Raw genomic sequence first — 25,830 nt, 5'->3', positions numbered from 1 at the left:
ATAGTGGTTTTCTCGATAGACCGAAATGTTTCTACATTGTAAATTTCATCTTCTTTTTTATTTGTTCTACTGCGTTCAATATGTTTTGCTATAATCGTGTGAAACTTTTTCGACAGGTATATGACCAAAAAAAACACACTCGGAGCACAATATGTGTTGCGAAATGCAAGTATTCAGTCTCCAAATCAAGTTGGTTTTACAGCCTTCTTATGTATTTGTTTATGGCTGACTTGTACTAAAGCAGAAGGTTAACACATTCAAATATGATTCAAAACGTAACTGTTTGCTTAATGTAGCTTCTATTTTATAAACCAACATCATTTTAAAGTGTAACCTTTTTGTTTTAAGAAAACAATAATGGTAAAGTGTTGTGTGCAAGTTGTGCCATAACATCACAGCAAATTTAGAGATTGCCTGGAGAAAAACACAATTTTATGCAGAATTGTGATACTTTTAAAGCAATTAACAGCAACAGTTGTCTGAATAATCTTTTCGGGGCATAGCCTGCAAGCATGCACGGAATCTGTTCTGGCGGTTAATGAAGCCGCTTTCCCCGCCGCCTGAATGCACTGAAATCGCGTCTTGATTTCCTTTTGACTTCACCGTCTTAATAAGTATCTTTGGTTGCATATTGTGTAACCGTGTATGTAAAGAACACATTTTTCAAAGGTCTGGCAATTTATGGAGTGTGATCGTTTAATGAAATAAATAATATAGAGCTTTAACGTATTCATACAAATATAAACTTGTAGAATCATCGGGAAATAATTGGGGACCGTACTTTTTACAAATATATATATAGCAACTATGCGTTTAAGTTACGACTGTATTGATCAAATCAAGCATCAATTAAAATGGTTTTCACAGCATACACATATAAAAACACTTTCAATATACAATACAATCTCTTAATTAGAGAGATGATCAGACGTTTTCACCGTTCAGTCTCCTTTAACAAAATGTGTCACGAATATCTTGTATATGTCTGCACGTAGTGAAATAAAATTTTATATTATAAATTAACAAACATGTTGCATGTAAAATGGGTAAATACAACTAATATACTGCTTAAAAACGCACATAATTTCATAAAAGCAGTATTTTGCATAGGTAACTTTAACAGGTTCAACGTAAAGTGTCTGCTATAATCGTGCTTATAGCATCTACCAAACACAATAACCTGTCGGTATTATTTGTAGTCAGTTGTTGCCTTCAGCTTGTAAGGACGTTTCTCGTCTCGAGATCCATCGAATATTGGGGCTCAAGAAGATAAATCTGAAACAAGGGTTAATCAAAAAGGCATAGATTAAATGCCGATGAATTGCCCAGTCGCTATCGCTGTGGGTGCGTATGGTTTGACATCGCATGGGGAAAAACATCGTTTCTTCCGTAGTATTTAGCGTTCACCTAAAATTGGCGTCGCACTGAAGTGCGGCGACTAGTTTGAAATACGTTATTTTACGGATCAATGTATATATTTTTGTTGTCAGAATATCTTGCATAGTGGTGATTTTTTGTGTCAATTATTGTAAATAAGTATTGCATTTGTGCGTATTACATTTACTACAACATTTATTGCCAATAATGCAAAGCTTATTATTTAATTAATAACTGATCACAGGGACTGGGCAATAGTAAAAGATCACAAGGACTGGGCAAATACGCGAACCGGTGAAACTTTCTGGTTTTGTATAAAAACAAAACATCTTTGTTCCACTTTCATAGCAACCACCTAGTTACTAATAAAGGCGCTATAGAGCACGAAGCGCGACACGTATTACTAATTGTAATAATGAGTCTTGATAAAGGAAGCAGCCGCTTATCAATGAGGAGCACCATCACAGCATTCCAGTCTCATTACTATCAAGTCCTCCTACAGGTTGTTTTTTTAAGAACCACATATAAATGGCCGCAGGCCTGACCCGAATTTTGCCAGCGTTTTGAACCTTTTTGTATGGACCTTTAACCCCGCTCACTATCCAGCGTTTACACTTCCGGGTTGACATTTAAACCGACTATTAATAGCTTATTAATATCTTAGTTAGAAGGTGATTTTTCAAGCGGTTCCGTAGTGTAGTGGTTACACGCTCGCTTCTCATGTGAGAGGCCCAAGGTTCGAGCCCCAGTAGAATCAAATTATTGTATTTGTGTTATATGTTAACTTTTTGTTTTGATGTAGACATTTTAGTTTAAATAAATATGCTGTTTTATTGTAACCATTTTTTGTTGTTACTATGCCCATGAAATATATGTGTGAGAGGGTGGGGAGGGGGTTCGTAAACACATTAAAACTTTTACAGTGTTTTCATATCAGTGAGTACTCAACCCCTATCGTAAATGAGCAACGTTAGAATAAGTTCAGAATCATCTCCCTTTGAAGTTGAGAAAAATATGAAATTACGCTTACAAGATGAAGCTGATTTTTTAAAACCTACACAGTTCTGTTCCATTAATGAAAACTGCAAGCGGATTCCAGTAAAAAAAAAAAAGGAAACCAATGTAAATAAAATCAAATATAAAATATTTGGGGGTTACAACACAAAATCATAGATAATGGTTATTTGGGGGTTATAACACAACATCATAGATAATGGTTATGTGGGGGTTTTAACACAAAATCATAGATAATGGTTATACCAGTTTCTTTTTCTATTTTGTTTAAAATAATCGGCCAATATATTAATATTTACAGTAGAAAAAAATCGTTCCATGTAACTTCATTGAGCGCCTTTTACACTGAAATTCCCGGCGCCCTTTGATGCTTTGCATCAATACTTATCTTGTGTATTATTTAAACACAACCTAACACAACAATAAAATAATGTAGTCGATGTTCAATCAAACTTTAATCAAAGTCATAAGAAACAAGTCAGAAGAACCTGTTGAAAGACTTATTCTGATGATTAATTAAAATGCATTTTTTGGTTCAGTGACTTCTACTGCGTTCATTGAACGCATAATGATAGACCCTTCTTATCGTCCGGTCACATAGTCTGAAAAGATGTGTACGAGTCATCATACGTAATTTAATCATGTGCAACTTACCTAAAAAGTAGAGCGGCAAGGAGTGCTCCGCAGAGGGGTCCCAACCAATAGATGTAGTGATATCTCCAGGCATTATCCACAACGGAGCTAGCAACGACGGCTGGACCGAATGCACGAGCTGGATTCATCGAAGCACCGGTTAGAGGACCGCTTAAAAAATACATGTTAATTAAAAAAATATGGAATATGTTTAAAACGAGTATACACGATTTCCATGTCAAAATTATGTAATCGCAGTTTTATGCAAACATGTCATAGGATAAATAAATACAATTTTATATTTTAAAGTTCTATCGTATAAACCTTACAAGTACCAAGCCACTATATTTCATTATGTACAACTGGGTCATATTAGTATCGTATTAGTATCGTATTTGTAGTATTGGTAGTGTTTACCCATTATTGTTATTGTTAATGTTTTTGAACACAGTTTATGCGCATGAGCACGTGATTGTTAATACTTTGTGCCACTTTTCAAACACGATAGCGGCAGTCAGATGGGAGGCGGAAAACGACAACGGGCAAGGCATGGTATGGTATTGCGCAAGGGGGGGTTAGAGGGTTAGGGTTAGGGTTTGGGTTAGTGTTAGGGGTCGGGTTAGGGTTTGGGTTAGCCTAAACCCAACCCTAACCCTAACCCGACCCCTAACACTAACCCTTACCCTAACCCTTTTTTGGGGTTATCACCCCTGACCATGCCTCGCCCGTTGTAGTTTTCCGCCTCCCCAGTCAGATAGCTGTACGCCATTTCTTTGTGCTTAGCATATGGCCACTGTATTTATTATAACAATAACATGAATACCTGCAGATATATTAAAACACTGTAAATACTACACATACGATACTAATACGATACTAATATGACTTAGCTATACGTAATGAAATATAGTGGCTTGTTACTTGTAAGGTTTATAAGATAGAACTTTAAAATATAAAATTGTATTTACTCATTCTATGACAAACATACAAACATACACAAGGAATGTTATATACAAATAGTTAACAACGTTTATATGACATGCCAATTGAAATGTCTTACCTTCAATAAAATGTATGACGAACAAGTTTCTAAGTCACACTAAACTTGTGTCGTATGAGCGAATCTGCTTGGATAAATTCTCAACAGTGAACAATAAAAGGTTTGCTGCTCTATTTACGAGTCATATGAATAAACCTCAAGAAAGTGGAGATTTCCCAAAAGTTTTAGTGTAATTTAAACATGAAAACTAATTGACATCACAGCATAAAATCATTTGCAAGAGTATCAAACTATATTTTCGTTGATTGTCTTTTCCGTTCTTTAACTTTTTTTCAAGTGTTAAACTCGTCAAAAATATATATATTCCGGTTCGTTTATACTCTCTTTTAATCAAGACTTAAATATCACTCATGAGAACTAAGTTCTATGTGTCTATGTGCGTCGTCTCGCCGAAAACATGGGTTCTCGAGCGTAAACTAAGGTTTGCAAATGAGATCACAGGTTTCTGAATTTATATTTAGCGTCTGCGAGCCAAACCAGTTATTAAGCATGAAAGACTAAGTTTACGCCGTCCAACGCGTAATTCTGGGAACCTAGGTTATCATGAGAACTATGGTCCCCAAATGAAAACCACGGATTTAGTATTAAAGACGAGAACTTAAGTTCTCGTCATGAGAACTATGGTTTAAACAGATTATTTAACGTCTGTCGAAACCTTTGATTTCAAATAAGAACCTAGGCTATTGCAGTTTGGTGCACATTTTATGATAACGTGGGTTCTGGTGAAAACCTAGGATATCGAATAAAAACTTGGATTCTGGAAGCCATGTGCAATCTTCAAGCGAGAACCTAGGTTCTCAGTAAAAACCTAGTTTCTTGGGATTATGCGTCGAACCGCTTGCCATATGTGTGTGTGTGTGTGGTAATAACAACTTCAATTTTCTGATTATGAAGCATGGGAAAAGTTTTTTGCACGTCTACACATCATCGTGATAATGTATTGCAAGTTTCGCTTTAGTCGCTTGATAAGGGAGGCAAAACGTTCGCACCAAAATGAGTTAGTATTTTATGCGGTCTGATCGACCGCTCTACAGAAGCACTCAATTATAAGCCTTCTGAAACTCTGTTCACGGGATTATACTAACGCGGGTCTCAGGCGTTTATATGACCCTTAATCCGAGCCGCCAGCCATACCCGGCCATAATGTCGACACTGACGGCAAATCCGATTGCAAGAGGGGCCAGCTTGGACTTTGTCTGGTTATTCACTGCCGCCATAAGCACAGTTAGAACAAGCACCGTGGTCAAGACGACCTCGATCAGGAAGCCCCACCCTGCGTTGACGTCTTTCCCGAGCTGATGTGTCCCGCCGCCTATTTTTGCGTAAACTTCAGATGGTAATGTGGCCTTCAATTAAAATATTAGTTTTGTTTAAAAGTTACGCTGAACTGAATTAACATGATAGTACAACATTTTATATCAGTTTTCGACAAGATCAACGGTGGTTTTGGAGTGGAAAGTATTCAAATCAATCCTTTTTAAAAAAAACAATACTGAATAGACTTCATGCTTTGAATAATGATTTTTTATTTTACACAATAATCTAATTTACTTTGCGAATTTATTATATCAGACCATGACTGGACGTATTGATTGCGAAGTCGTTATTTGAGTATTGGATAGTGGTATGTTAAGTTTACGTTTTCATGCAATATCTAGCTTCAGCCTTAAGTGTCAATACGGTGTTTAATAGCTCAAGCGCCGAATAGTTTTACATTTGAGATTAATAAAGTCTTTTTAACATTAATTTTTAAACCCTATTTTCGAGAGTAATTATTAATGCAATTCAACTGGGCTTGTAAGCTTGACAACTCTGACGTAAATATAGCTATATCACCCATAAAAAGTAACAAATTTAAAGACAACCTTTCAATATCTTAACATGTTAGCTTCTCAAAAAAAACACTTTAATTTAATGTATTTATCAAAAAAATAAATGGGAGAGGAGAAAGAGGCTCCCCTGCTTGACCCCTAATTAAATATCAAAACATTGTGAAAAGCATTAAGTTTGATATCAGAATATTAAACACACGATTTGACATTATGATAAATTGACTTAATTATATGTAGCATATCACAACTTACACCGACTGCACTAGTTGTATCCATAATGCGCAATGAATGACCGTGTATGGCGATTGTTTTTTGACGTTCGCGCATTAATACATATTGACATTTGCTTAAACGTATCGGTATCAGCGTAGTACTGATAATAACTCGCTCTTTATGAATGTCTATGGAGTAAGTTACATTTCATTCATGGCATCTTTACACGTTTATTAATATTTTTATTTAATTTTCATTGTTTATATATATTTCTAAACGAAGAAAGACTATATCTACAAATCGTTTATATTCACACTTTTAAATTTGTTATGCGAACATTTATCAAAATGTACTAGTTTGCAAATCTTTTACATGAACAAATTTTTCATTACCCGATCGGTCGATGTTAATGTTACAAGCTGATAACACACACGATAACAGTTCATGCGCTAGTAGATAGGCTCGCGATGGAGTAATATTTACAAACTGTATTACAATTCGCGGAATAAATGGATTATTAGTCAATATACGTTTTGTATTCATGTAGATTCCTGGAAACCGATTGTCAATCCTTTTTGGAATTTCGAACAATCTGATGGTCCTTTTATAAGGGAAATGTGAACCTTTAGTCAGAGATTTTACGGAATTTTATAAATTGATTTTGCATCACATCAAACTTGGTTTCTTAAAAACAAATGTACATACTTCACAAAAATGCGTATTTTTACCACTTGCTCTCATTTATTATATAAAGAGATCGTCTGTGTTTGTATTTCATGTTTAGATAAAGGAACATATAATATACTTTTTCATTGGCTGATATAGCTCCAAAACGGCAAAAAATAAACACATAAAGATTGTTTTGCGTGTGAACCGTTACATTAATAAGCACAGCATGCCATCATATCAGATTGCATGATGAAGCAATTTATATATAGAAATATAATAATATATTTATTTTTTTTGTTATTTAGTACATGGTAAACTGAACAGTTCTCGAAATGAAAAAACTAATCAAACTCACCAGTATACGCTTAAGCATTCTTTGTGATACGAGGTTGAAATCAAAACAACAAAAATTAGTAACCAAACGCATTGAGTCATTTAAAAACTATTTCTACCGCCTTATAAACATCTTAAAATAAGTATACCCGGACAATGGATGCACCAAGCATTCCCCCACCTAGCTGGGCTATAATGTTACTCGGGAGCAGGTACACCGGAAGTCCCCCTCCCATGATAACGCCGACGGTAACAGCCGGATTAAAATGTCCACCACTGAAAACACACAAATATGGACACACAGGGCTCAACATGTAGGTATCTGTTTCTTATTATACGATTGATAGTTATGCCGTTTCTGTCTAACATTGCTAATTCGTGTAGTTTTCTTTGCCAGTTTCAACAGCATTTCAGTAATATCACGGCGATCAGTTTATTAACACATTGTTAATGGGTTAGCAGTTGCAGCAGCACTAATAATGTAATAATTTAATTAAAGGAGAGATTGTTGAAGGCGTACGTTCAAATCTCACTAGAGGCATGTACCGAAAAATATTTGTTCAGCATCGAAATTGTAAGTACATGTATACAAATAACTGACTGAAAAGAGGACGTTTGTCCTGGTTTTATACATGTGATAATATAGGGGAAATTACTGAACACAACGGTGTCTAATCATAAGGAATACGAACCTGATTGCACCAAATCCGACAATAAGCAGCGCGATCGTCAGCCCGTGTCCCAAGGCCGCCCCAACCAAGTCGCCGCTGTTCAACGCGCAACACCCAACAAACACAAACAGTGCCACTCCTACAAACTTCGCTGCCATTGGTCGAAATATCCTTTCAAAAGTTCCGCGTTCCTGCGGTGGATGCCCACTAATACTCTTGTCCAGGCTAATTAACCTATCCATTTCCGTCATTTTGGCTCTCTGTTTATTTTACTTTTATTTTAATAGTGTCCTATTATGACATGTGTTAGGTCGACCACCAGTCTATATTAAGCAGCTTGTGTGTATTTCACCAGCGCGGGCATCGTGAAAGAACGTTAAATGAGATTAATACAGGTGAAGATGGTATCGCGATCTTTTTTATAAAACAAATTTATATAGCGGGATAAAGGTCAACATAGTATATCAATTTTACTAACTTCCAGCTTTGCTAGTAAAACAAACCTAATTAACCGAATCACATGCAGACACATTTAGAACAGAACAATCAGATCTCTTACCGATATTTAGCAACACAAACCATACAAGATTTGAAGTATAAAAATATCTAATAAGTTTACTTTTTAGAGTGTTCTTATACACATTAAAGCCATGACACTTGCTTAGTTTTATTCATTATTGTCTATTGGTTATCAAAAAAAATGTTAAATTTGCTTAACGCCTCTATAATTATTAAATCAGTTTCAGTCACAGCTTATATTTATTTTAATATTCCAGATTGGTTGTTTCGTACGCATTTTCAACTGACGTATTCCCCTTGCGATTAAGAAATTGGAGTAAACAGACGTACGAGTTTAATTTAGCATTTAGCGGGTTGCTTTTAAAAAGACGATATATGCTGACGTAAATGCAAATAAAATTTACTTGAATATGACTTATTTTTAAAAACGAATTAACAATATTTAAAACTGTTCAAATTAAAATAAACAAATACAAAATAACAAAATCCAATTAGTCGTTACAACGATTTGAATCACATTCCGCTCCGTACAAATCATTAGGTGTTATCTTCATGTTCAGATAGCGAGCGCTGCAAACTTCAAACATGGTGTATAACAAGATAAACTTATATTGGATATTTTATGAGACACATACATGTTGACCTTAATTATTATCCTCGCAGCAAGACCACACGTTTAAATCTGTCAAAGTTTAGTTATGATATATGTGTCGATTTAGTTATGATATTTGTGAGAAAACAGAAATACTGAACATTTACCATGCTCTAAAGTAGCTGCTACGATGATTGCTTATTAAAGTATAAAATACATCCTCCATTGTATGAGCACGGATGGCCAATCGAGTGGTCTCAGTTGTAGACTTTTACTCCAGGACTCCAGGGGTCAGTGGTTCGAGCCATGGTGTTTACTTTTTCTTTCATTTTAAATATAATTCTTGATTTTTTACTGGAACTTTTTACATATTTTAAAAGTTTACATTTATCAAAATAAAGCATTTAATGACAAGCTTCAATACATGCCAAAATCTTTGAAAATGCCCCTTTATTGTGTCAATATAGATACGTTTTCAAAAAATAAAATACTTCTGTGTTTTTCTTGACTCATCATTATATTTTACCTGAGCGGAGATTGGTGAAGACCAATTAAGCAATTGCAGATCACTTTCACAACTTGGTAGCATTGCGGATCAGTTTCGTTCGATGGCGATAGTGCTTGGTAATATTTCTTAAACAATGATACATTATCTAGTTTACCTATTTTCACTGAACGCCTTTGAAATTTGTTTGTAGCACTTTTTACAGAACAGTATTGTAACGATGTACCGCCTAACTAGCTAGAACAGGATGTGTCGCCTTGGAAGTATACCTTAGGAACACAACGTAGATAACATACTATCCATTCGTGGCAACCTTGCGTTGAGGAAACCGACAAGGATGCGAGATTTAGTTAACCTCATAAGCTTCGGTAATCATATAATTCGTGTGTAGCACTTTTTACAGAATAGTAATGTTACGGTGTTCCGCCTTACTAGCTAGGACAGGATGTGTTGCTTTCGAGGTTTACCTTACGAACACAACGTAGATAACATATTCTGTCCATTCGTGGCAACCTTGCGTTGAGGAAACCGACAAGGATGTACAACATAGACTTCACCCAGCTGGTGACCTCACGCCTGGGTTGATCGAATCAAATGACAACGAAGCAGCATTAAAGTTTATCAGCTAATGCGAACTTTATTAAGAAACAAGTATCCGATCATGTTCAATATTTTATCATTTAGCATCCAATAAAATGTCATATGTATGTTGGCGCAAGTGATGGATATTCCATTCGAAAGTATTCTAGCTATCACCTTCAAGTTTAAACATGTTCAATGTATCAATTTATTTGCAAGAGATTGTTGAAAGTAAATAGTTTGACGAGGAAACATACATCTTTTATAAGACTTTAATAAGAGTCTTTAATTAGATTCAGTCAATGCCAAAACTACAGGTACACTGGAATACTAACGATTGTGATTTTAACATGAATATCACAGATTTAAGGAAATTGGAAGTTTAGAAAAACCTTGAGGACAGATACAAAATATGTGCAGCTACTGGAGAAATTATCTTCCCGTTTTACTTTTTATATCCATTCACAATACATGGAATGGCAACTTGTACATGAAATATTTTCATAACATGGATTAGAAATAATTAAGGAACTAGCGAGAGTGCCTCAATTATACTCCTGCATTAAAAATAGGACTTAATGTTATATCAAGTATTCTTTAATATATATCTTTATATCTATATATCTATTGTAATGCCCTGTTTATTAGGATTCATTCTACAACGACTTTTTAATGTAGGGTGGAACCAATCGATACTACTTAATCGGAAACCATGTTTATGAAGACTTTTCCAAATAACTTGTTTGCGTTTCTGTCATCTTATCAGTAGTGCGTGGCGTAATGGCTGTGTCAGTCAAACATAAATTATTTTCGCCAATAATTCTCCCAAAAAATTAGCCGATTGGTTTCGATTGTGTCAAGATGTCTCCATAACGGACAGCATATTACAGCTGGAATGATTTAATGTCACAGCAGCATGTTTATATTATTTGAACTATTTGGTTAACATGTTATTGCGCTCTTGTCAATACATGCTTTGGTAATCTTTTCAATGCAACAACCACTCTGAGCCTCATGAGTATTCTGTTTTGATTTTAACCTTTCGTACTTTCCACGCATTTCAGCGAGTATATACGACTTGAATGACGAATGACATCATTTTGTTATCGCAATCGTAAATAACGATCTGAATGTGACTGAAGAATTTTTAATGCAATTAATTAACTATCTATATATGATTCGATCAAATTAATATTGTGATCTTCACTGAAATGTATAACCAATTGTAAACACTGATATCGACACGGTTACGCGTATTTGTTTTAGCACCAAAATATCGTCTATGTTTTGTATGAACGAATCTGCACAGATTTAATGGGATTTTCCAAAATAGCACACGTCTTCTTTACATAAAGGAATTTCTACAGCATATTTTTGTTTAAACAAATTCTGTCCTTTGTCTATATCTTCGGACTTTCTAGTTTTGATTGATCAACATTTGATCTGTTTAAAAAAAAGATCGTATATGGTAGGTTGAACTTTTTCCACATATTTATGTCACAATATATTTATTCAAATCCTAATGTAATTGAATGTTAAATCTTTAAATTTATGAACACATAAAGTCATTATGTTACTCAAAGGGACTCTCGAAGACACACATAGTCTTAAAGTACATTGTAAGCTGGATGCATTTAAGAAATAAAGCAATGTATATCATGGATGTGAGTAAGAACTTGACACGAATCAAATTCAGCTGTTTTTACAACCTTTGTTTCAGGCAACTTTTAGTTGATTGTAACCTTTGTTCGGGAAAGTATCCAACTGCAGGCTCCAATTATAAAATATAACAGTGTTATTGGTGAAAATTAATGCGTCCCCTGCACATTGGCCAAGAAAATAATTCCAAAACAAGTATCGTTAACTTAAACATTGTCTTTTCAGATCATCTATATACTTTTTAGTATAGAAATTCTTTTTCTTAAATCAAGTACCGATTTGCCATCTTTTTCACAGCTATTGTTTTTCATAGCAAACTTCTAGTTTTCGTACTTTTAAAGGCCGAGGCGAACTATGTTCCATTGTTTTAATACCACCTTTTCACTTTTCGTTTTTAGCTTTGTAATATATGCACGTCTTCATCATTTACATCAAAGGTAGCCTTACAAGGCTAATTTCTTTCTTTAAAAATGTTGTTGTCAAAATTGTTAACTTCAATGTCGGCTATAATATTTCTTTTGCTGCTTAAGAACAGTTGGATACTTTAACCTAATATTAGGCGCGTTTGGTCGGCCAATAATTCGGTCGACTCTAACATTTCTGTTTGTTGTTTACCCATGATATTTTTCGGCCGAGAGCTAGCATACTATAGGGGCAAATTTACTTGTCAGAGTCAGACTTCAAAATGTTATCACATTAATAAATTCTAATCGTGTTGATGCCGTAAACGTTACGAAACTAATTTATACATAGAAATATTATTTGTTAGAAATATGTAAGAAACTAATTCATTAGATTAATGTGTGGCAATTTGAAATAATTAAGTATATACATTATTGTTTCAAAAACAGGAATTTTGAGCACGTTTGCTGACATCGAAATATTACCAAAAAAATTATATTACGGTCGGCAAAACGGTGGGTTCCAAAAAGGACTGCTGGAAACTTATTTGCAAGCTGAAAGCTCATGGAACAGGCTGTTGAAGATAACACTTAAAGAAAAGCGCTCAGTGAAAACAAGGCCTAATTTCATATACACTTATTTTGATTTCATTTTGTGTCATGCATAACTTAACGATTGCTAGCTTCAACAAGTTTGCAATATGCTATGAGAACGCGTTCATTTCATGTTAAATTCAACGAAAACGTGGATAAAATTGTGTTATTTATACATGAAAAAAGAAAATTCAATACAATGCAAAAATTAAGATCAATTTTGTGCCTGCATATTTATTGCTGTGCAGATGACACCTTAGTAATTCAGGCTGAGATAGTGATGATAATAATGTGACATGACTAATGTTAGATATGTTTATAAATACGTTCAATGCAAGTGTTCACAAAATAACGTTTGTGTTTTAAAATATTAATTGTTTATAAAACATATTTTATAAGGTGTTAGGTTCCTATCCTAATGACCGACACTATTCTTAGTCGGTATCATAATTCTTAAATGTTAATATATAAATAAATATATATATATATATATATATATATATATATATATATATATATATATATATATATATATATATTAACGAAGAAAGAAAATATCCACAATCTATTATAAATACAGGTATTAAAAAAGCACTTTCCATCCCTAAACATGAATTACTTTCAAAATCAACACAAAAAGACAAGAGTAATATAATTCCATTTATTTCAACACAAAATCAAAAAAATAAAGAACTGTTTGGCGTATTAAAAAACAACATTGACATTTTACAAACAGACCCGGTTATGAATAAAATAATTTCAAATCAGAAGATAATAAAATGTAAGCGACAGCCACCTAATTTAAAACGTCTGTTAACCAAATCTTACTTTTCATCTCAAGAACCAAGAGTATCCAAATGTAATGACCCTAGATGCGCCCTGTGTGGTTATATTATTGAAGGGAATTCTTTTGATTTTAATGGCAAAATGTTCAAAATAAAAACTAATATGTCATGTGATATGCAAAATGTGATTTATGTATTAGTATGCAATGGATGCAAACAATATTATATAGGCCAAACTGGCGATAAACTTAGAAATAGGCGATCTGTCCATGAACAACAAATGCGAGACCCCTCAACAAGACAGATGCCTTTAAGTAAACATTTAGATGAATGTTCACATAATGAACCAAAATTTAAAATATTTCCATTTTATAAGCTATTTTCGAACAATATTTCAGCTAGGTTAGCAAAAGAACAACATTGTATACATGTATTTAAACCCAAATTAAATTTCATTTACTATTTATTGACGTTATGACGTCATAATTGATATGACGTTATCTCCATGACATTTTGACGTTGTACTATATTGTATTATGCCCTGATGAGCTATGCGAAACGCGTTGGCTAAATCAATATATATTTAAAATCCCAGACACGTGTTTTTACTTTTATTATATATATATATATATATATATATATATATATATATATATATATATATATATATATATATATATAATTTTCCGTTAAATAAAAGATACACCTTCGTTGTCTTTTTAAATAACTCTATTTGAGTTAAATAACCCCAAAGTTTCTCTGCATGTTTGGTGTTTACATTAAAATAGCTTGTTTCGTTAGTTTCTTGGTAACACATCAGCTTCCATGTGTTATATTTGAATGCCAACCATAGAAACGCAACAATAGTTCATTAATTACACGTCGACAAAACATGTGAGTTGTAATATTTAAGTATAAGCAAAGAGGTGTGAGCCTGTTCCCAAGAGTAGTTTAATGGGGTCTGTTTACCTGGTTATTTACCTTTTGGATGTCAATGGTAATTTGGGTTTACCCTCCGTCCATCATGTATTTCTGTGCGTTAGTCCGCTCGTCTGCAGAAATTTTCTACGATTACTGATTTGGTTTCACTAGGAAACAATCTTAGCGTACAGATGCAGTGCAGTGAGACAGGTAATTCAGTTTTCAATCATAGGGGTCTTCATACTACTTTAGGGACTGCATTATTGTACTCAAAGCCTTTTTGTAATACTAAAATAGTAACACTATTTCATAATTGTTTTCATAATCGCTATGGTTGTGAATATGGTTTATATGTGTGAATTTGTTACAGATTATGACCGTTGGGACAAAACTAGTAACATATAGAAAACGCATCAACATGATTAGAGTATATAGACTTTAACTTCAATGTCAAACGTTTCGCATTTGAAATACTGCCATCATCCAGAATTTTACTGGTCAAAACTCGATGTCTAAGTAAACGAGTACGGACACATGAAAAAAACTTGAAGTATATAAAAGGAAAGATGATATTAATACGGCTGCAATTTATTGCATTTAACGACTCTTGTCAATAGGTGTAATGTCAATAACTAGCGTGCGATTGAAGCGCTAGTGAGGTCATGGCAACTGTTTCTTGAACTAGACAAAAACGTTTCCATTATGTAAGCAAGAGATATTCCATTTGTTATTTTGTATTTTTCTCAAATAAAAGACTTATTGAAACATTGCAATGTTAAATTAACCATGAAGCATATTCTGTTGTAAACGTGCACAGAACGTATTACGCCAGATAAAGAAGCCATCCTGAAAATGTCGTAAACGAACGCCCATCTGCGACGCAGGGAGGATTATAAGGCGCGGACCGAACATAGGCAATGTCCCCGGCGTTCATCGGTAGCACTGCCTGATTTGAAGCCATCTCACCATCGTCATGATCATACGCATCAGACCACGCTAAACCTACAACGTTGGCGTTGTGAACTAGCTCAGATAACAAGTGTGTATGGTGGCCATTGAATGTTGACCAGAAGATTGCGTATGTTCCACTGACTGGTGCCGTAAACATTCCTGAGAATTTGTTGTAGGCGTTCCCAACGTTTGTTACTACTTGATCGAACACGATCGTCTGATGTTCCCCAACGTTAATACGGCCGTGTGTTGACTGGGCGTAAAAGGCGACTTGGGGTTCCGCAAGTACTGATCGTTTTTGGGGTACGTCTGAAAAAAGGGGCATGCAAGTGTTTAAAGTTAGTGTTTGTATTGTTCGCGTGCTTTTATCCTGTTTCTTGTATGAAACTTGATAAATGGTAATAAAAAATATCTTGTAATGATAAGAACGATCTCCTGCTACTATACTTTAAACAACGAACACATCTAAAACATCACGTAACGCCAAAAAAGCAGTGATGATTATCTATCAATTCTTCCTCTGGAGCACTGTTAGAAGTACAAACAAAGTAAAAAGCATAGTCTTTTCGATAATTAATGCCATAGGAATTAACACAACACGCTTTTATCAAGAGGTTGAAGTCAAAAAAGTGTTTTTGTAGTTCTAAGATAACAATTTTTTTTTTTTCAAAAACGGAAAATGACATTGAAACCTTATTTATACAACTGAAAAAGCCATTCATGCCCATTTAATAAGTTTAATTTTAATGAAGACACAGATTGGGTAATTTATTAAGTGTGTCAGTTATTTAAACATCGAAACTATAATAACAAAAATATAATTTTAAAAAAGAAACTAAAAAAATGTTTTTGACCTTCGCGACTCAAAACATTGTATACTGGATTTGCAGGTTTTCGCCATAACCGTTCGGCTATTTGATATGTTTTAGCACGTATCATAAACAACTCATACACGTATTGTCAAAAGTATTAAAGAACATAACAGAAAAAAATGAACGAACACAATTGATGTGTGTTATATTTTTATCAATTTCAAAAGATGATGATTCATAAACGAAATTCATTTTCCGTAGGAGTTTATGTCAACAGTGGTATTCGCTACCTGATTGTCAGTGTAGTTTTATTTTTTAACTCTGACACAAAGATGGAAAAGAGTTATTTCTTAACTACATTACATGTTTATTGTTTCATAACTAATCAATATTTATAAAAGCAAGCTGCATACCATCTAGACATAAATTTATGCAAACAGTATAATACATAAAACACAAATAGAAAAGGATTCTTGGACACGGCAAGTTGAAAAATATGCCAATATCATTTGAATCAATGTTCTGGCCAAGTTTCATTCAGATTGATCTTTACCAGATATATATAAAGCAGTACGAGGATATCCAGAGGCGTACCCAGAAATTGTTTAGAGGAGGGGCTCAACTTGGGAGGGTGTGGGAGGGTGTCCCGTCCTGTCGTCGAAATTGTTTTTGAAATGGCACCTTGAAATGATGCAATTTCCTTCTGTCTAATAAGCATGATAAAAGTGCATGTAAAACAAACAAGAACTTGAGTTCAAACATCAAGTGTGACAGACATTATCTGCCCCATCAACTGACAATTACTTATTCAAAGGGGCGGTATAAAATGTTTTGTGTTCATACACTTTCACCTGTATACATTCATTTTCTAATCAGTGTGATTTCTAGTGTTCTAGGATGTTCCTCAACTGAACCGAATGATCTTTATTTTTTCCCACAAGAAAAATCTTCAAACTCGGTTGATTAATGAAAGAATTAAAAGTTAATTATAAGCATAATAAAATATTACAGTAATTACTGTTTGAGCGTAATCATTTTCAGTAGATTTATCAGTAACTCACATGTAAACAACGTTCAATTGATTTGATCGTTAATTGAGACTTTAATTAAAGCGGCCATGACAACAAAAATATTGGTCTTTTATTATGAAAAACCAAAGAGGACACGTCGCTGATGTGCTAAATATCATTCATCAACATTTTGAACAATATAATAAACATATTTATCCCAAACGGCTAACAACTTAACTGAACAGTCAACTGACCTAATTTACCTCAGTATTGTGGCGTTGTTAGTGGAAACAGGTGACGTTTTTGTTGCCCTAGTAAAAATACATTTAAAAATAGTCTATATGTCCATCAAAGTACCTTAATACCTGCGCGTTGGCTGTTCTGAAAAAAGTTTCTCCAGATTACTGCATCGAGCAACAATAAAACCGGAATCATAAAATCATGTTTAATAATTAAATTTTAATGATAAACCATCTCAGTGAGAACTGATTTAAGTCACAGTGCGTTGGAATAGAGCAAACCTGTAAAATGAATTGCAAAGCAACTTGGCCCTAAATTTAGAGCCTTGAAGTTGTATTAAGATTTATTTACAAAGAAAGAAAAATAAAATGTAGTTATGATTTCTTTTTGTTACTTGTAATGCTTTATTCTGTCAATGCAGTATATTGTCATTCAATATACACTCAGTTATGCTTGCTTTAAATCATGTTTTGACGATTAAAATGATTAAAATGATTTCCCCGTATTGCATCAGGAATGTCGCGTTGTTTATATTAAATATATAATTCTATCCAAGATATGTTTATATTATCACCACGATATGTTACAAAATTAGATTTTTAAATATACAAGTAGTATTAAAGAAATAATAATGTAACAAAACCCGTATGTTCAAAAAATAAATACGTTTCGGAGACATACATATGCATAAATTAATGATTTTGAATAACATAGCATATTTTGGAGATGCTAAATCACTGTACTTTAAGAACTCAACTTTACTCTGAACCTGTAGCCACCTTTTAACGCGATGTGCTGCATTGTCGTGAAAAGTATCGTGCGATTTTTTATGTCTTCTACCGTTAAAGGATGATCACTGAAGTCAGGGCATTTGGTAAGAGCTCGGGTTGACGACAATTTTTTGCGGATTTCAGAAAAAGCATAAGTATATACATTTATTTTAGATTGAACTAGACATTTCTTTTTTAAATATAATCTGATATTATTTAACAATAATTGCACCAGTTTGTTTGTTTTACTTCTTAGCTTAGACGCTAGCCTTAGAACAACGTGTTCCTGATAAGCTTTTGCTCGCATTGTTTTGTCTTTTGTTCTTCCTAAACATTACCTTATGAACATTCGAATCTTCATGAACCTTGGTCAGAACGTTTTTCCCAATAATGTATTATGTATTGGAAGACTCCGATACGATTTCATATTGGATAAAAATTGAGTTGTGAAGACTCCAGATGTCACCTCATATTTATTTTTTTCCAAAAAAAAGGCTGATATCTCATGTGTTGTAAAATACGTCTCACCGTTTGTTTCGTTGAAAAACATAGATGTTTGGATTCGGAGCAGTTTTCCAAATATTGTTAGACTGAAACCATGTTGGCATTATTGATTCTCTTTAAGCCAAATATTCATGGAACTGTTTTTTCAAATATATATTTCGATTTAAAAAACAAAACAGTTCAGGTTTGTCAACAAAAGTATGGCTTCCAGAGAACGGAGAAGGTTTCCGTATATGGTTATAATGCAATCTTGTTGACATTATAGAAGTCTCAAATTTTACCGAATCATCAAGAAATATTATCAAACATTTTCCTGTAGATATATTGTCCGAGTTTAAAATTGGTTGCAAGTTTAAAAACATAGGGGACCTTATAGTTGTTAATTATCCTTATCGTGAAATAGTGCAACCATGTGAACAATGTAAATGTTATAAACGCGTAATCTTTCTTCTCGGTAAGTAAGCGACTAAGGACCACTGGTCATCTTCTTAATAAACTTTAAAATTATGCATATATATATATATATATATATATATATATATATATATATATATATATATATATATATATATATATATATATATATATATATATTTATTTATTTAATTGAGCCGCTTTGTAATTAATTACATACAGTTAATAGAAAATCCTATATGAGTTATATTATAAAGTCAGCAGGACACGAAATAATGATGGGATTTGGTGTGTGAAGGATCAGTCAGTGTACTGGCCATCTATTCTAGATTCTATACGGCCTTTCTAAGGCAGTAACCCCTGCTTTAATCAAGCTTCATGTTTAAAGTTGTATCGATTCATTGCCGTTTATTATATACATAATAAGCCATATTCCCAAGAAATTAAAGAACAGGCGGACACTATATTCTGCCCTGATAATCCTTTTTATTTTTTATTTTCCTATATATTCATAAGAAATGTAATGTAGCTAATATTTACTATTAATATAAATATGGAAAACTGTGCCCCCATTGTTTGTCATTATTTTAAAATAAAAATGTCAAATCTTACACAATCCATTTTAACACCGTTATTCTGTCTCGGGAAAACATTACCTTTATTTATTCGGAGCAGTTTTCCAAATATTGTTAGACTGAAACCATGTTGGCATTATTGATTCTCTTTAAGCCAAATATTCATGGAACTGTTTTTTCAAATATATATTTCGATTTAAAAAACAAAACAGTTCAGGTTTGTCAACAAAAGTATGGCTTCCAGAGAACGGAGAAGGTTTCCGTATATGGTTATAATGCAATCTTGTTGACATTATAGAAGTCTCAAATTTTACCGAATCATCAAGAAATATTATCAAACATTTTCCTGTAGATATATTGTCCGAGTTTAAAATTGGTTGCAAGTTTAAAAACATAGGGGACCTTATAGTTGTTAATTATCCTTATCGTGAAATAGTGCAACCATGTGAACAATGTAAATGTTATAAACGCGTAATCTTTCTTCTCGGTAAGTAAGCGACTAAGGACCACTGGTCAACTTCTTAATAAACTTTAAAATTATGCATATATATATATATATATATATATATATATATATATATATATATATATATATATATATATATATATATATATTTATATATTATATATATATATATATATATATATATATATATATTTAATTGAGCCGCTTTGTAATTAATTACATACAGTTAATAGAAAATCCTATATGAGTTATATTATAAAGTCAGCAGGACACGAAATAATGATGGGATTTGGTGTGTTAAGGATCAGTCAGTGTACTGGCCATCTATTCTAGATTCTATACGGCCTTTCTAAGGCAGTAACCCCTGCTTTAATCAAGCTTTATGTTTAAAGTTGTATCGATTCATTGCCGTTTATTATATACATAATTAGCCATATTCCCAAGAAATTAAAGAACAGGCGGACACTATATTCTGCCCTGATAATCCTTTTTATTTTTTATTTTCCTATATATTCATAAGAAATGTAATGTAGCTAATATTTACTATTAATATAAATATGGAAAACTGTGCCCCCATTGTTTGTCATTATTTTAAAATAAAAATGTCAAATCTTACACAATCCATTTTAACACCGTTATTCTGTCTCGGGAAAACATTACCTTTATTCTACAATTTAAACAATTCGCTTACCGATAATAAAATATTATATATGTCAACATGGACATGTAAAAAACAACATTAAATAAATCAACACTTACTTTGACACATTGTAAGAACTGTCTTCAAACTTGACTTAAGTTCGTCAATTTCGGCTTGCATTTTTTCAAGTGTCTCGTCAACATGTGTGTGTTGAGTTTTTGTTTGAAGCTTACCTGCAAAAGGCAAGCACAGAATATTTTACAATTTTAACATAAACACGTGCATGTATTTCTCATTATGTTATATGTAACTTTACCTAGTTCATATAACTGACTGACCGTTGCCAAGTTGATGTCGTTTGTCCGTCATAAAGCTGTTTAGAAGGTTCAGATCATGGCTAGATGGGTCCTTGTCCACCAGTGCGGCCGCCTTGTCTAATGCATCTGAAAGGGTGCTTGATTTGGTCTCATTATGTTGCGAACCCTCTACGGATTTAGCTAGTCCGATTAAAACCACAATCATTAGTCTTACTCTTATTCGGCTGTTCATGGTCAAGTCGTAATTGTTAAGTAACAACAATTCATTGAGAATGACAAAATCGTACTGATTGTAAAATGATAAATCAGTTACGAAGTTCTTGTTGCGATAACCTACTTTCCTTAAGCAAATTCTACGATCACGAAAGTGTCTATTTTGGAATATGAACCCAATTGTAGGACTTCGCAAAATGAAATAACGTAAGAAACAGTCTTGTATGAATCATTGTCTTATCTTGAACATGTCTGGATGATTTTGAAATGTTACATGGAATGATCTCAGTTAAAAACAATATTATTCAGTCTGATGAGGCAAATTATACTATAGAACATACGCCGTTATTTTTAAAATGACATAACGCATGTATATGAATACTATAATCACATGATGTACGTTGTGGCTGTACGGTTGTTTCATATGATGTGATCGTATTCCGTGTAAGAAGGAATAGGTGCAGCGGTTCGAAGTATTGAAAAAATTAATATTTTTTTGTTAAATCGAATGTAATATTATCTTCAATTTATGTTTTTTTATCATTAACAAATGATAACAATTTCTTATGTTTTTAAGATTGAGTATTGTAAATAAAAACAAATAATTTAGTAAAACAATATATCCATATGTATTAAGTTGTGAGACTAAATTTACAGAGCATGTTTTGCAAATCAGTATGTGCTTAGAAGCCTTAGCTACGCTAAGAACAGTAACTCACTATGCTAGGAACGATTACCGCTGCCTGTCTGCACTGCAGACGACGAATGCTTAGGAGCGTCTGCTCTACTGCTGCAGTGAGTGTATTTACCAGCTTGTAAGACGACATGGGCCAGTCTAGTGTTTTTTTTATTGAAATCTGTACATATTGGCTGCTTTCAGGGAAAACGGGGCTTAATGCATGTCAAATAAGATTAGCCTGTGCACACTGATTAGCCTGTGCAATGCGCACAAGCTTATAAAGGACGACAACAGCGAACAACTTCAGTGCATTCAGCGCTTTGATTATCAAATACCATTTGGTTGGTTGCATTTACTTTTTAAGGGACTAATTCACACTTTGGCAAAGAGCCATGTTAAAAATCATATGTTTGTAATGTTTTATTCATTATATTTAAACGACCGACATATAAACTACTTAAAAACCTCTAATTTGTTCATTGTTAAAACGCGTCTATAGTTCTTTTAATCGATAATTTGAAAATACGTGTTTAACTTATATTGCGTGGATAATTGACTGAAAATTGTCGGACCTGTGTGGCGCAGTCGGAGCACACCAGCTTTTTCTTTCACATGCTGTGGATTCGACTCCCGTGGAAGTCAATATTTTCTACTGAACTTTTTTCATACTGTTATAATTATTGGGAACAATTGGTATATACCATATTTGAGGTTAATTGTATTTACTGACATTTGTTATTAAATTCGAAATTGTATTAAAATGTGTGTCTCAAGATTTCCGTAGAAAAGCCAAACGTTTTGACACGGCGGCCATCTACGGAACATATGTGTGTGGGGATAGAGAATTAAATCGGGCTCACCTTAGTAATAAGCAGGTGTACCTGTTACAATTCCCTTCTTGAACAACTTTTGTGTTGTCGTTATTTCATTAACTTTGATGTATAAAGTAATTAATTCGTCTTCTACCAGTTTCTTCTTGAACAACTTTTGTGTTGTCGTTATTTCATTTACTTTGATGTATAAAGTAATTAATTCGTCTTCTACCAGTTTCAAAAGACGCGACTAGAGACTTAAATATACTCTCCGCCAATCATGCCTTGCAGTCTGTCTACGGAAACCGAATCAAAGATGTCTGAGAAAGAACGTATGAAAAGGCAATATAAGTAAACTATGCATTATGCACGACATCCTGCCCGACTTCCAAAGTACTATTGAACTCGTTAATCGTAATATATACATGAAATTATTTGGTATTTTCATAATAGTTATGGTTTTCTGGCACGTTTGCATTGGATTCGTCAATATCTGACTGCATAGTGAAGTACGCATTCATTATGTTTGCCTTGTCAGTACCATCTATCACAAGATCATCAGTTTTGTAGTCACGAACGGGTGGTATTGATCTATGTTCTATAGGTGAAATAAAATTACGCTAAGTTTCCACCAGTCTTTTAGGTATATATTTGATTTAAGTTTATCGCTTAGATTTGAACTATGCTGCACTTTTGCATCGGGTATAAGGTATGCAACTAGCATTATCCATGGGGCTTCTCGTGTCCTAATGCAGACCGTTTTATTCGGTATTGACCTTTTAAAAGATGTTGTAAGGACATATGTATTTCAATTCTGTCATGTAGTCCTCGAACCTCGTATTGGCGCCGTAGGCAATTGTACTCTTGAGGGCTACTAGCAAAAGTCTTCCAACCCTCATGAGTACAATTGCCATAGTCGCCAATATGAGGCTCGACGATTGCATGACAGCATGACAGCATTAAAATACATATGTCCTTACAAAACCTTTTGTACTCGACAGTCTGTGCAGGTAAAATATTGAAATAATTCCTACTTGATAACCTATCATCAGGACTAAAAGTTTCATTCCATCTTTGACCATTATATATGACGTTGAAATAACAAACTATTACACATTATCGACTAATAGGCCAGGCAGGGTCTATGTAATATCCTAGCCGGTGCAAAACAAAGACAAAAAAATATCAACTATACATAAAATAGTGTGTTTTTTCAGACTTCAGAAATCTATCTTTTCCTAAATGTCCATGCCGCACAAAATGCTTCACTTCCGTTTATTTTTTACATCCACGGCGGAAATAACGTCATGCTTAGTGCAAGCAGCGTGGCATTTCAGGGCGAGGACAGTGACAGGTTGTGTTTGTCACCGTGGACTACATACTAAGTAAGCTAAAGTTGAAACCAAAGGGCGAAACTATCTATGTACTTAAACAACATATGCGGCATAGGCCAATGTTTTCCTAAAGCCGCAATATATAGAGAATAAATGGTTAATGACAATGTAAAGTCATACCGTAAAATTGTTAATGTAATTAAATAATATAAGTTGTAAGAAAACACAATATATATATATGTTTTACATCAGGACACTACTCGACCAGGGGCGTACCTAGGCATACGGCAGTACGCCTTTGCGTTTAATTCAGTTTAAACTTTAAAAGAACACTCTTACAATTAATTAAAAATGCATTAAAAAGTAAGAGCTAATGGGGGGTAGGGGTATAATTATGTAAACAAGCAAACATGACTTCCACTTTAAGAAAATAATAGTGGGTACAAAACACAAAACAGTCTTATTCCAAACATACCTAGTAAAGTATTTTTTCACTGATGAAGGTGTACCGTAGTGGCACATATATAAATACATTCGATGGGTATTTTTTGCTCTTTATTCAGTTGTTAACATAATATTTTCAAGTCCATATAATTCTTTAAATTAGTTGTTAATGCAATACTTCCTAGTCCATGTAATTCTCCAAGTAACTAATGACGTTTTCAAGACGTGACAAAATCCGTGTAAATCCACCCAGACAGGACCTACCTCAGGTGGGGCCCTGAAGATTAACCTCTAGTGTCTCTCCTATGGGTTAAATCCTTATTGATCAAGTGTTAAAAGAAGCATTGCTTATATACATGTATCTTTACATAAACATGTCGATTAGATGGGTCAAACCAATTTGTTGAAATGCATATAAGTGCACATACACGACAACAAACATCCATTTATCATGTAATCTGGTCATGATCTTATAATTAAAACGGACTGAACCCATTTTCAAGCGTACATCAACTGTCAACAAGTTAATGAGTTCCGGACATACTAACGTAAACCAGGGCATGCAATATTGCGAACAAGATAAATACATCAATTATGCGACAAAGGGTAGTAATCAATGTGTAGACTATACTCGTTTTACGACTGTGTTGTCGCCCTTCATTTTTTTGGGAACCAATATTCGGACACGGGTACCAGATTATGTTTGCATGACGCAAATTTTCAAAATGTCGACGAACGCTCCGTGTAATTAAGATGTTTTAAGAGATAGCCTCAGCGAAACATGTTCATTAGATGATACTCAGAAGCTAGCTCTTTTGACAGATAAGTGGGAAAATGTTCACAACTGTACATTTGCCTTAAGGTAAGTCGATCTACCCGTTCTTGAATTTGAAATGTATAACTTAAATCTAGCATTTCTTTAATTTTTCACATTTCTTGACGTTCAAATCATGATAAAATTGTTCGTCACTATTTAGTTTATATATTTAAAATAAATGACAATACGGAAAGTACCGAAGTACTTTCCCTTGTAGCGCAATCAGTACGCACGTCGTTATTTTGTCCCATTATTGATGGGCAGAAGTTCGATCCCCACTAGAACCTTTCATTTTACCTTTTTTTCTTCTAATATAACCATTTCCTTTTTTTTTTTTCCACCGTTGTCTTTAATTTGCAACGGCATGTGGTCGACATTTTTGCACAAATGAAATATCGAAGATTAGCATTACTTTTCAGGGCGTAGTATTGCACATACAAGTGGACCTGTGTTTTATTTGAAATTAGAGGATGTT

At 33.7% G+C, this 25,830-nt stretch overlaps 2 protein-coding genes across 8 annotated transcripts; both read right to left on the bottom strand.

Moving 5' to 3' along the window:
- Positions 1 to 812: 812 nt before the first annotated feature.
- Positions 813 to 8,912, bottom strand: LOC127866908 (aquaporin-8-like). 7 transcript variants are annotated; one of them, XM_052407763.1, is made up of 6 exons: positions 8,824 to 8,912; positions 7,824 to 8,291; positions 7,281 to 7,407; positions 5,219 to 5,430; positions 3,046 to 3,195; positions 813 to 1,275 (listed from the first exon to the last, which is right to left on the bottom strand). In XM_052407763.1, the coding sequence occupies exons 2-6, from the start codon at positions 8,051 to 8,053 to the stop codon at positions 1,200 to 1,202; spliced, it is 795 nt and encodes a 264-aa protein (XP_052263723.1). In that variant the 5' UTR covers positions 8,054 to 8,291; positions 8,824 to 8,912; the 3' UTR covers positions 813 to 1,199. The 7 variants fall into 7 exon arrangements, with proteins under 7 accessions (XP_052263723.1, XP_052263725.1, XP_052263729.1 ...); XM_052407765.1 differs by having other exon boundaries at positions 7,824 to 8,216; positions 8,824 to 8,911; XM_052407769.1 differs by having other exon boundaries at positions 7,824 to 8,216; positions 8,827 to 8,883.
- Positions 8,913 to 15,075: 6,163 nt separating this feature from the next.
- On the bottom strand, positions 15,076 to 21,357 carry LOC127866907 (heavy metal-binding protein HIP-like). The gene is made up of 3 exons (XM_052407762.1): positions 21,078 to 21,357; positions 20,859 to 20,972; positions 15,076 to 15,617 (listed from the first exon to the last, which is right to left on the bottom strand). Exons 1-3 carry the CDS (start codon positions 21,286 to 21,288, stop codon positions 15,181 to 15,183), a joined length of 762 nt encoding a protein of 253 aa, XP_052263722.1. The 5' UTR covers positions 21,289 to 21,357; the 3' UTR covers positions 15,076 to 15,180.
- Positions 21,358 to 25,830: the final 4,473 nt, after the last annotated feature.

The sequence above is a fragment of the Dreissena polymorpha genome, chromosome 2, assembly GCF_020536995.1.
Source record: "Dreissena polymorpha isolate Duluth1 chromosome 2, UMN_Dpol_1.0, whole genome shotgun sequence".
Lineage (NCBI taxonomy): Eukaryota > Metazoa > Mollusca > Bivalvia > Myida > Dreissenidae > Dreissena > Dreissena polymorpha.
The sequence above is the reverse complement of the archived record's forward strand: the minus strand, read 5'-3'. Positions and strand labels throughout refer to the sequence as shown.